At 43.2% G+C, this 13,293-nt stretch overlaps 1 protein-coding gene across 2 annotated transcripts in view; it reads right to left on the bottom strand.

Moving 5' to 3' along the window:
- Positions 1 to 13,293, bottom strand: part of TMTC1 (transmembrane O-mannosyltransferase targeting cadherins 1) — a 134,007-nt gene that overhangs the window by 106,705 nt on the left and 14,009 nt on the right. For both annotated transcript variants that reach the window (XM_066183888.1, XM_066183889.1), the window contains exons 4-5: positions 12,044 to 12,220; positions 9,921 to 10,124 (exon numbers count right to left, since the gene is read on the bottom strand). In XM_066183888.1, coding sequence (XP_066039985.1) covers positions 9,921 to 10,124; positions 12,044 to 12,220 — 381 coding nt within the window. The remainder of the gene's footprint in view (positions 1 to 9,920; positions 10,125 to 12,043; positions 12,221 to 13,293) is intronic.

Below are 13,293 nucleotides of genomic sequence, written 5' to 3'. Positions count from 1 at the left end.
AAGTCAAAGGGCTCCCAATGAAATTATCAGGTTTCAAGCAAACAAAAAAATTCCTTTATATGGAATGTAATTAAAATCACTGAACTCACAGCAACAAGAGGCCCTTGAAGTCAGAGGAGAGAAGGGTCCTAAAAAGGAAATTAGGCAACTCCACAGAGAACAGGTCCAGGGAGAGTCTTAAACACAGTGTTCTAGATACAGCATCCAGATCCTTGGACTCTCAAGCAATGCCTGGCACATGTTCAGCAGCCACAGTAAGGAAAGATAACCCTGTCCTGGCCCCGTTCCCATCCTTCTCTTCTCTGTAAGCATCTAGTAATGACCACGGTCAGAACACAGAGCTGGACGGACCGCTGCTTTGATATGGTGTTCCCACAATGTTCTTCTATTATGTTAAATATACTGTAGGAGTTCAACAGACAAACCCTAACTTAAAGTAAAAGGAATTCTTTGTTGGGTTTTTTTTCCCCTTGAAGACATATCATGTAAAAGTTTCTCTATTTATATTAAAGCATAGCACTAGACCAAATGCATGAACAAATGCCTTCTGGGTAGAAAGCCATCCATCAACTCCAAAAGCTTGTATGGGCAACGAATGAAGGAATTTTATTTCCCAGAGTGAGTAATTCCATGATAGAGATACCATTCAGGACCACAGGCAGGGTCATGACAGTGAATCCACAGTATGCCAGCCAGTATCAGCAAAGGAATGCTGATCATAAGAGACTGATTAGGAAGACCAGCATTAGCAGCCATTTAGACCACAGACCAGGTGACAGCTTTCTAAAATGAAAATAGCTGATGCTTTTACCAAAAACATTTGTATTGTAAGCAATTCATCTGCTGAAATGAACATAATGTGTGACATAATTAACAGTGGAGAGAACAGGGGAGAACAACAACAAATTAATTGAGTTTACTACCAGAAAACAAAAGAAACATCTCTGCTTCAAACTTTTACAGATAACTCACAGTGATACAAGCTGCTGTCATGAGATTAGACGAGAGATTATGGTAAATGCAATTAAATCAGCTAATACCAAAATATTCCAGGAGAACCCAAGGCCATCATTTTACACCAGCTTGGTCTCCACAGAAATTCCTAGCATGGTCTTGAAGGAACTATATGTGTAACAGTGGTGTATAAGGGGATAAAGCTGTGTTTTATGGGAAGGATATAAAGGTAATGTTCCATCTCCCTTCCACCTCTAACTGATAATTACTCTTTCCCTGAATTTTATTTTGAACAATCAGTGGAAAACTTTCTTGTCAAGCTTTTCCTGCTAATTTTCCTCTTTGGAAGAACACCCAGAGGGTTTGTTGGCATCTTTCACAGATTAAATGGAACTGTACTTTATGCCATACTTTTTATGCACAACCAAAGTGCAACCATAGTTAGTTTCAAAGTAATAATTCTATGTTTAATATTTCCTTATGCCAGAGCTGATTTGCAAAACCAAGGGATTTCAAGGATCACAAAAGGAGAGATTTGAGCAAGCTTCAGCCCCCAGCCTGAGCAGAGGATCTACAGCAAACATGCTGCCAAACCAAAGCTTTAAACAGAGGGAACAACTGTTTTATCCACATGGCAAAAGAATGATACTTTCTTAAGACAACCAAACCTAACTTTTAAAAAGGAGGTTAAAAAAAAAAATCAAAAAACCACCACAGCATATTGCAGTGGAAGATTATCATTTAAACCACTCCATGATCAGTCGTGGCAGGCAATGAGAATTCATAAGGCAAAGCAGGCTGCCACCAGATGCTGTGAGACCTGTCAGACCTGGAAAGCAAACACTTGGCAGCAACATTCCAACAGCCCAAGCACAAACCTTGCCTTTCACGGCTTACTTTGGCCAATATCTGAATTTTAGCACGGATGTTTGGGACTGTGGAATGCATTTACAAGAGTCCCTTCTGCACTGCAGTTTCCTGGATATTCACGTTCTGGAAATTGCTTAAAAGAATAGAAAAAAAAAAAAAATCTGTGTTTCAAAGATCAAGAGAGAAAACTGTGTTCCAGCACTTCCAAGCCAAGTAGAAGATTAAGGTTTCTAATGTACTCATTGGAAAAGAATATTGGGATAACTGCATTAAAAATGTGAAAGAGGATTTATTACTCTACTTTAGATTAAGTTGAAGATTAAGTTTCTAGTCAGGGAAGAATCTGTTCATCTTGGAAACCATGCAGGGAGGATGGGAGCAGCATTACACATGCTAGCAGATTTTTTTTTTTTTTGGCTTCTTAAAAGAAATATTAAATCTCAACAGCTACTTCATATTAAAAAAATCAAAGTAACACTTATCACAGAACCAAAACCACCCACCTAAAGTTGCACTTGATGGGATTGGTGTCCTTGTAGTTTTGAGCAAATGATTTCCTGTATCAGCCTGTGAACACTCAAAGCCAAGTAACTTGGTCATGAGAGGCTGCTACCCCTCCCTTACTACATGCTGCGATTACCAGGTTCACAGAGGAGACATGGACCAGCCTGCAAAGCATCAGTCATTAATGAGGTAGGCAGTTACAGCTGAGTCCTTTACTCATGAGAACAGCCTAAAAGTTTCCACAAAGATGTCAAAAAACGTGCCTGGAAGTCAAAGTGCAAGAGAGAAATTGTTCAATTAGATTTGCTATCCAGGGAAATACCTGCAATAACCTCGGTATCATCCATCTTCAGGTGTTGTGGTTGAGTTTTTGTTTTTTATTTCCTGGGTGACTGAAATACTGAAACACTGTGCTGTGCCAAACTAACCCAGATTTACTGCAAGGAAAATGACCTGGCAAGCCATTAGGGTTTGTTCCTGTTTCTCAGCCACCGTTAATTCTCTGACACTGGTTTACAGGGCTTTCAGAGAAAGCCAATGAACACGGGCACGCTGCTGTTTCAAACACTGGTTTAATGAGACTGCCATGAACTGTGAATAGAAAGGCAGTCCTGTGAAGTAAAGGGAATGAACAGAGACTCCTGTGAGTCAGCTCTGGGACACACAGGCTGCACCTACAAATTGGGGATTTCCAATTAGCAACACAGGGAACAGAAGAGGCTGACGTACAATGAAGTGACTGCAACTGGAGGGCTTAAACGCAATTCCTATTAATGAGAGAAAATAACCTTCTCCCTCTGCACACAAATGAATGGGCGATCAGCATCTTTCAGAAGATGGGGAAAAAAGAAACCCAAAACCACCAAAAACAGTCATTAACTTTTCCTCCTGATTCTGTTTTGCCCAGCACCATTCTTTGTCCCCAGGCACAGTTTCCACAAAAATGGATTCTCATGAACTAAATCAAAGTCTATAGAATCTTTAAAAGATTAAATAATCTTCTCTAGAAAGGAAAAAAAAAAAAACACAAAAATGCTAGAACATGTTAAGTCATCATCAGCTAAGAAAAATAACATCAAATTCAGTCTTGTCCCTTTTTTCTGACATTCAATGTACATGAAGGCAAACTACTTCGTTTATTTGCTGCTTACTGAAATAAACAGGGCCTCTTGGTACTGTGACATATAAACAGTCCAGGAAAAACTACTTACTTTCCTCTTCCTTCTAGGAAGTACTTATAACAGGAAGAGAGGTGTTTTCCTGTACTGCAAGAAAAGTGCTATCCAGAACAGTGGCTGAAACACAGGTCCAACAAAGGGTGTCAAATTTAAAACCAACCCTCTTCTATTCAAACAAGTGCATGCACAAGTGCCTACTTTTCCAGCCACAAGGAAGCCAAGAGTGAGATCAACTGTGGCTCCACGCCACGCCGAGCACCAGAGCGGGGCAGGCTCCTGGCTTCTGCCTGGCTCTTCACACTCCCTCCTCCTCCTCAAACCCAGGCATCAAGCACAGGGAAAACTCCCAAGTTAGCTATAGGGCAGAGAAGAGCTGAACCCCCAAAGCTTGACAGATGAGGTCAAAAAGAAACTGGGGCTTGCAGCCCATGGAGCAGAAACCCATGCCAAGCGGAGAAGGAGATAAGCTAAGACAGTGAGTGCTGGGGGAATCCAGAGGGGACTTGCCCCCATGCTGGGCAAAGCTCCCACAGCAGAAGACTGAACCAGAGAGATGGGAGGAGTGGAGAGCACATGGATGATGCAACAGGCAGTACAAGGACACAGATCAGGGCCCTTGAATTGGCTTGGCAAGGACTTAGGGAACAGGAGCACAGGAGGGACCATGGGAGCGAGACTAACACAGTACCTCTTGAGGAAAGCAGCAAGATCCAAAAGGCAAAGCCTGAGGAGCAAAGACTGGAAACAATGAAATGACTACGGAAAAGCAAACAAGAGAAGAGATGAGGGCAGGTTGCAGCAGATGAGGCAGGACAACAAACTCGGGAGAGAGGAAGGAAAAGGCTGCCAGAAGAAGCTGCACATGCTGGGCTGGATTTATTCCTCTCCGAGCCTGGAGGGGAACATCATAACATTGTACCTCCTCTATCTGCAAATATCTGAAGGAAAAAGTCCCACATCTCTCAATACTGACTCCTATAGAGTACAGTCTACTGCTGCCACCAGACAGTCTGCTTGCTCAACCAGCAGATCTCCATCAAGTAAATACAAAGGTGAACCTGACTCTTAACACCCACGTGGTTCCCCACTGCACAATTTCTGGCTATTCACTTTACTTGTTCTGAATAGTAAGGAAGTTACATATCCAGAAACTATGTCAAAAGTACTTTAGAACATTACAGACCTAAGTAACAAACTGCAAGGAAATACCAGCACTTGGTAGTCTGTACACAGAGGAATTACTGAGAAGTTGTAAATCTGTCCCAGAGCAGGACTTGAAAACATGAAGTAAACAGGGCATGGGGCAATGCTCTGGACCAGGAAGAAACAAAATATCAAATAGTTACTCATCATGTGAGCACCATCCATTCTGGGCAAGGAAGAGAGCAGGGATTGTGCAAAAAAGGAAAAGCTGTGTGACAGTGTGATTAAAGACTGTCACAATAAAAACACACAAAGCCAAAATTAAAGCAGATCTTTCTTACCTGGTGAGTGCATATTTTTGCAGCTCAATGAGATCTAAACAAGTCTTTTTCTGCAGGCATGCAACCTTAGTCATCACCATACCAAAGCAGTGCTGCTCTTAACTAAACTTCAGTCTGCCAGCAATGAGTTCAGTTACTTGTACTGAAACAACATTTGAAGATTTCAAAAATTAAGCCACATAATAGCACAAGCATGCCTAAGAGAGAATCCTTGGCTTTGTTTCTTTTTTTGGGAGGGGTACAGAGGAGAACCAGCACATCACACAAACGGAGGTGGAAAAGCAGCCTGCAATACTGTGCCCCATCTTCCAGCTCATGCCATGGGAATAGAGATGTAATTTATTTTCCCAAGATTACACTAGGGTTCTCTGGAAGACAGTTGCAGGCCAGAGCATGTAAATCCTTGGCTGAATCCAAGGCTGTAAGCATAGGGGCATCCACATCTCACATGTTTCTAGACTCTAGCAGAGCCTTCTGGCGGCCTCAGGTACCATCTGTGCATGACAATAAACATTGTCACTGACTGCAGGGGAATTCGTGGCCTTCAGAGAGATTCACTCAACATTTCCTACACAGACTGTACAGACACAGCAGTAGAGAGAGCTATTGCTCAGACTCACAATGGAAAAACCATCTTAAGAACTGAGTTCAGAGAAGAATAAAGCACAGGACAAATCCACCTCTGCAATCCACCTCCCCAGAGGCAGCCAAACTTCATTCATAACTTAAGCTTACTAAATAGCAAGAATGGCAGAACCTTAGCAAACCTGCTAGAATTTAAAAAAAAAAAAAAAAAAAAAAATGCAACACCGCAGAAGCAGCATCCCACAGATCCCAGGATAGCAATGACACTTACCTAATCTGCCATCTTTCAGCACACACTGTGCCTCCCTAGGCCTTGGGCTGAAGGGCCCTACTTGCCTTTTGGAGCAAACTTGCGCTGCCCTACTCCAAATTCGAGTTTAAATATCAATTAAGGAAAAAAAGAAAAGGAATCAGCCTATAACCAGTGACAATGCAACACTTCCTTTTCTCTACTTTCACACAGAGGTAATCCAACACCAACCTTTGCTCAGAGCATCACAGACTAGGAGCTTGATCCTTTATTTGCAAAATCACAACCCTGAGGACATCACCAGTGAGAGAGGAAGGAAAAAGCCCGGGCTGGCTCTATTGTTTAATGTCCCAGATTACTCATTTTGCCTTCCTAGAGAAGAAAAGCATTTTGGCTGCTAGGCTCCCAGACCATTTTCACCACAGACAATCTCAAACCGCACTGGAATTTCTCCACCAGCTTTTGCACTGTTGTTTGCAAAGCCCTTTAACACTTCCTTGCTATTTCACAGTTGCATGGCAAGGAACTTTCAGGCCAGAGACAAGTATCCAGGTTTTCTGCCTTATTTGGTCAGGGGCAAACATACAACACAAAAATAATGGTACCTTACTGCTTTCCTCGAGTCATGCAATGCTTTTTGCTGCTGTGCTTTGCATACAAAAGTAACCACCACTGACCTCCAGGGTATCTAAGTGCTACTAGGAACAACATACCAAAATTTAAGGAAGTTGTACCACATCTAAAAGAAAGTGTTTTCCTCGCACTTTTATAACCCAGGCAGTTTCATATCCCCACTTTCCCATCAAACATCTTCTCGCAAATTCAAGAAAAGGTGAAGTTTGCACACATGACAGTCCTAATCTAGGAAACTGGTCACACTATTCTGTCTATATCAGTTAAAATCTAGCATGTAGCATTGCACTGTGTGGCCAGGAGGAGCAGAAATTCAGCTGAGACTTCTGCTTTTTGAAGAGTAATTTCATGTTTAAACAGAGATGTGCTATACTATTGTATTAGTCAAAAGAGAAAGAAAATTAAAAATCACACTGTGTGTGCCAGTGCTTTCCCTCCACCTCTCCCCTCTGCTCTTCCTTCATGCTGAAGGACAACATCTGCTTCAGCTCAAACCCTGACCACGCACACTGCACAGGGACAATACATTATGACCTCAACATATTTTTCCTCACAGTCTATCAAACTTAGGGCCGGCGCAGACATCCCTGGAATGCACCACATTCTGCAGAGCATTTCCATCTTCTTTCCCTTGCTACTGTAAGAGGAAACAACAGTGCTGCCAGTTTAGTCATCAGATCACATTTATCCCTGCTATAGCCTTTGGGATTACATTGGATTTTGGATCAATGGGGGTTTGGGCCTGGTTCCCACAATGCTAATGAGTAGTGAGCTCCCACACTCTCTTTTACAAAGATTATAAGTGATATATAAAACACAGATTTAAAGTGATGCTGTTGGGCACAGCTCCAGGTACACCTGCTTCTTCTGTAACCTGGCAAAAAAAATTAAAATAAAATACATAAATAAAAAATAATCCCCCCAAAAAATCTCCTGCAACCATTCATATACATGGAAAATAGCAGCATTAATTCCAGTCTATTGTCCACTCCAAGGGAAGAGTCTCACCACCAACAGACACAATAAAAATGAGTTTCTAGGACACCAAAGAGATACAGAGATTTCAGTTTCAGAAGTATGCAAGCTATTGTGGAGTCTTGTTTTTCAAGAAGCATGGACTGCAGTTCCCAGCTATATGTATACAGCTCAAAACCTTCAGAGTGATTAGGTGGCTTGGAGATGTTCACAGGCTGGACTACACATTTAGCAATGCAGAGAGTGAGGCACATAGGACATGGCATAACCAAAACCAATTAAAAAAAAGAAAAAAGGTAAAAAAAATAGATCCCAGTTTTCAGTGGCTTCAACAAATCAGGAAAAAGAGAATGAGTGACGATTGCCATTGATACTGATTGTCAACAGGACACATACCCCACCACAGTGAAAGCAGAGGCCTTACCACAAACACAAGGACAAGCCTGACATGAAAGTTCCTGTCTGTCCTTCCCCATTTATATCACATGGAAAGGCACATACACTCACAAGCCTCCTTCAGGTTTTAAAACTCAGGGAGATGGATCAAACCCACAAGATTTTCTAGTTATCTCATTTCAATAGCCTATGCCAACATTCCCCAAAATTGCAATAAATTGTGGTGATAAAGCCTACAATTTCCTCCAGACTAACTTATTCCTTACTCCTGGGACTGCAACCCACATGTTCACTGCATAGCTGAAGATAAGAGCAAGTGACAATAAAGAACAAAAATATCTCTGCACCAAGAATTTACATAACTAGCTCCAGTTACTGCTAATTAGACCAAATTCCCTTAATTCCTCCATTACATCTTCCTGCGTTTTCCAGTTAGCCCTAGTAAGAAGATGTATAATAAACTATTATTAAATAGAAACCTACTTGATCACATTGTAAGTACTGAAAAGTAAAGATCAGTGCACTACTACTTTATTCTAATTAAAGCCTTACAATTAGTAATCTGGTAGACTAAGTAAGATACCTGAAATGACTGTGCCAAATCTGTTCACCAATTTTGGAGCTTCTGAAGTACTTAAAGCATTTTCCCCTCCTCCTTTTGCCATGCAAGAAGGCCTACACAAGTCAGACAAATGTGAATTACAAGGAAAAATTGTGTAATTTATCTTACAGATTTGACAGCAACTTCGTTTTTTCTTTCCTTTTTCTTCTATAGCAAGGATCTTTTTTTTTTTTAATACAGAATATATTTTTACAGAGAAATTGTCTTGAGTTCTTTCTACTTCATATCATATAATATGTCAACAGCGCAACTCTCACAGGCACGCTTCCCTCTCAGCCACTGGGACCAAGCCAGCTTCACTTTGGGCATCCCACAGCTAACCCTCACACAGCAAGTTATTGCAAGTGTGTTGTACACAGTCAGTCACTTGAGAAGAGAGCAGCTGAGCAGCTTATACCACCATGAGAGCCCCTTTTCAAACAGAAAGCAGCTATGGCTTGATTTGCCATGTGCAGAAATCCTTCACAACACTTGAAGAGGCAGCTGCCAAAAAGCAAATGCCAATTGGCAGCATGGAGGAGCTCACTCTGAAGCCATCCCACGTGCACAGGCTCTACAACGCAGCTTCTGCAGCCTCTTCTGAAGAGGCTGGAGAACGAGAGGCTTTCCCCTTGTGTGAGAAAGGGATGTTCCCAAAAGCGGGGGCTGAGGAGGGTGTCTGGAAAAAGTACAAAAGGAGGGAGGGAGGGAGGGAGGGAGGGAGGGAGGGAGGGAGGGAGGGAGGGAGGGAGGGAGGGAGGGAGGGAGGGAGGGAGGGAGGGAGGGAGGGAGGGAGGGAGGGAGGGAGGGAGGGAGGGAGGGAGGGAGGGAGGGAGGGAGGGAGGGAGGAGAAAGGAGCAGTAGGAAGAAAAGAAGAAACAGGAGTAAAAGAAATAAGGAACAAGATGATAGAACAAGACAGGAGATGTTTCTTATATTGATAACCTCCTGCCCCCTTTTGTGGGCATCAGTCTCTCCCAAGCAGCAGGCAAGGAAAGGCCAAGAGGAAATGGCCTTAAGATGTGCCCGGGAAGTTTTAAATTGGATATTAGGAACATTTTCTTCACTGAAAGGGTTGCCAACAACAGACTGCCCAGGGAAGCAGTGGAGTCACCACCACTGAAGGTATTTAAAAGATGCGTAGATGTGGCATTTAGGGACATGGTTTAGCAGCAGGCTTGACAGCGCTGAAATAATGGTTGGACTTGATAATCTTAGAGGTTTTTTCCAACCTAAACAATTCTATGATACTATCCATCAGGGAAAACAGAGACAAATACAGGGATCAAAGGGAACAAGAACACTAACAACTCCTCAGATATTCTCCTCCTCCTTCTTCCCTTAGCCCTCCTTCCACCTTCTCCTGTCTACCCTCTGCAGCAGCACAAGAAAAATTACAGCAATTTCAGGACGGAAGCGGCCAAACCAAAGTGAGTGAGTCGGCATTTTAGGGCAGCTGCACAGCACACGGGGTGGAGCAGGAGCGGTACCTGCGGATGGCCCACACGGCTCTGCCGGGCACGGCCAGGGCCCCGCCGGGCTGCTCCCGGGGCGATGGCGGCGGGCAGGAGCTCCAGGCGCCCCGCGGAGCCGAGCGCTGCTGCTTCCCGTTCTCCCGGCCCCACAGCGGCGGAGAACCACACGGAGGGGACACGGGCAGCCGGGCAGGCCTCAGGTGAACGCCCCCGTTCCTCCTGAGAAAAGGGAGAAAAAGAAGGGAAAGGGGAAAGAAAAGAATTTAAGAAGTTTTATTCTTCACACTTTTACTCATCAAAAGGTTCAAAACTAAGAAATCGGCACAACACAGTATCAAACTACAACAGACAACATTTCTTTAATCCGAAACAAAGCCTTTGTGTGTTGAGAGGACAGCATTTATTAGTTCCTAACTAGATATAGAGACTTGACAGCAACAGAAGATGAGCACTCCTGTATCAAGCTGTTCTCTGGACCTCTGTTAAGATGGGAAGCACTGTGGTGTCAATCCTAATTTTTTGCTCTAGGAAACAAATGATGTTCCACCACTTCTAAACAGAAAACAAATCAGTACAGGTTGGAAGAAGGAGCAGATAAGTTTTCAGCAGCACGTAAAAGGCTGTTTGTCTTCTGCTGCCCCTCAAAGTCAAATGCAGTCGTAAAATCTTGAGCATCACAAACAGAGAGATAAATGCACAATACGTGCAACCAGAGGAGATATGAAAATACAGCACATCTGGACTAAAGAGCTTCATTCTTACAAGCTAAATAGTGCCACATCTGGGCAACTGGCCACCGCTGAAACAAAAAAAAACACCAGCTTGAAGAGGAATGTAGGCCTATGGGAAGGGGGAGACTGAGGAAAGGAGGGAGGAGGAAGGCACAGATTTTCCTCCAATTAATTAACAGTTGTATTCCCTTTAGCCAGGCAGCTCCTGAAACACGTCTGTCAGAGTGTAAATGCAAGTGTTAACAAGCAAGCTGGCTGTCAGGCCCCAGAAACCTCCCTGGCTACTTGCCCACCAGTCACACCATTAAGAACTACTTATCCGGTGAAAAGAGGAGGAATCCCCTGCCGATCCATTGTACCTGCCTGCTGACTGCTATTGCTGCCAGAGGGCAGGTCTGAAACGTGGTCTGGCCCCATTAAGGCCTAGAGAAAGGGCCACAAAGGGTGGGAAGCCAGGATGCTCCTGAGAGTCCCCCTTCTCCTCCCTGCAGTTGCTGCTCTCGCCTTGTGCCAGCTCTGCTCATTTAATTCGCTGCAGAAACACAAGTTCAGTGTCCTTTTTATAACCCAGATACACACAAGCTCATGCAGGGTGTGACAGGTTCCAGAGCTGGTGGGGCAGCAGCAGTGGAAAAACAAGAAATGATACAAAGAGTGAGATCTCCCATCCTCAGCAGCAGTGAGAGCTCTTACATACACTCACAGATCTGCACCAGGGATGTTCTGGGAGAGAAACGGATAAAAAACAGCTTCTAATAAAACAAGACTTCTGACTCTGAATGGAGATGGAAAATGGCATAGTTATTTGTGACACTAAGTGGGTGAGGGGTACAAACTTCAAAGTATTTAATTTTTCTCCAGTGACTATTGAGAGCTGCTAATTATTGCAACCAGAATCAGATGGGTATTTTCCCTCTTTTTCCATTCTGAAAGGACAGAAAAAATATCAAACCTGGTTTTACTACTAAACATCATACAATATTTCTAAACCCATGGCATTGTGACTGAATAATCAAGAGGACATTGTGAATGGAAGGAGTTAAGGCAGAGAAATTTTAAGATGTTGATGCTTCAATCAGAACTCCCATACTAAAAATATATGTTAGTCTTGCCAGGGTGAATTTAGCATTTTAGGGATCATTTCTTCACATCTGGTCGATCTCCCCAACAAAAGTTACCAGGCAGCAAGAGGGTAACAAAAAATTAAAACACCAAAACAAAACACAAAAACAAACCCAAAACAAACCCCAAACCACAGAATGAAACAGCGGACCCCTCCAAATTCATCAAATGTGTTCTACCTAATCCAGCAGGGCAAGTCCCAGGGCTGTAGACCACAATAATACATATTTTAGACTAACAGGCGAAAACACCTGAAAAGCACCATGAGTATAACAAGTTACTTACAATTTGAGACCACTGCAGGAGAGGGAAAAGAAGTCATAAACCAAGCACACACCAAACACAGTGACTCCAGTTTCTTTCACCAGCATTGCACATGTCCCAAGGAATAAACTAAGCAGCAAAAAGAATGGGGAGGCAGTGGGAGGGAAATGTTCCCCAACATAAAGCTGATCCACACTCCTGAAAAACAGAATTGACATAAAATATCTTTAACTTCTCTGTTATTTTCATGTTTACTAAAGTCACACAAATTCTGAGACGCTTTTCCTTAATGCCTTAAGATGGCTGACACGAACATGTCAAGACATGAACAATCTAAAAGGAAAGGCTTAGACACAGGACAGGGAGGGAAGACGCAAATATGGGGAGCTGCTCGAATTCTTGGTGCTCCAGAGGTGAAACAAAGACAAGCAGAAAAAAAAAGTAGACTAGAAACAGTCAGAGGAAGGCAGAGTAAGTACAGAGAGGGCAGAAAAACACCTGCTTTCTGTCATGTGGAACGCACATCCTTACTTCTCCTTATGGGACAAAAAGCACTAGGCAAGCAAAAATTCCTCCATCCCACTCACATTCCCGAGTCAGAGATGTGTCCTAATCGTTAACAGACCGGGCAGCAAGCCCCTGTCACAGGGGAGAAGGTAGGAAAGAACTGAAATCAAACAGGCAGATTCCTGTGGGGTCACTATGTTTCACACCTTTGAAACCTGAAGAAAACAGCATTGTGGGTTTGTAGCAGACAGCCCCAGAGGGATATAAGCAGTTTTTCCCGGTGGCTGTGATGACATGGTGCTATTTCTGAATGCAAACAATGTTATTTCAAACTCCAAATAATGCAAAAGGTGCAGAAACCCCATCCAAGTAAGCTATTTCTGTATCTATACTTATTCAGTCACAGTTTTAGAACACAGAGCAGCAAGCAGTGCCAAGTTTTCATCTGAAAAGGATGACTAATGGTCTAGCCACACTCCTTAACTCTCTCAGACCAGGTGTTCCAGAGTCCCTCAGTCACAGCATGCATTTGAAAGGCAGGCATGTGTCTGTCTGCTCTTCGCTCTACACACAGAATTTCCCTTCCATTGCAAACATTTCTGTATAATTTTTACAAGCCCTCCTCTGGTGTATGGTCAGCAGTAATGTCAGTGGAAGAGGGACTGTCAACATTGACTTCTGGTTTTGTGGCTTTTTGTTCTCATAAGCCTCACCACGGCTGCAAGCAGGGGCCAGGACACTTCCATACAGCAGAGCTGTGGGAA

This window comes from Chamaea fasciata, unplaced genomic scaffold (assembly GCF_029207755.1).
Source record: "Chamaea fasciata isolate MVZ Bird 193981 ecotype frontalis unplaced genomic scaffold, bChaFas1.0.hap1 SCAF_5, whole genome shotgun sequence".
Taxonomy (NCBI): Eukaryota; Metazoa; Chordata; class Aves; order Passeriformes; family Sylviidae; genus Chamaea; species Chamaea fasciata.
This window is presented reverse-complemented; position numbering and strand designations above follow the sequence as displayed.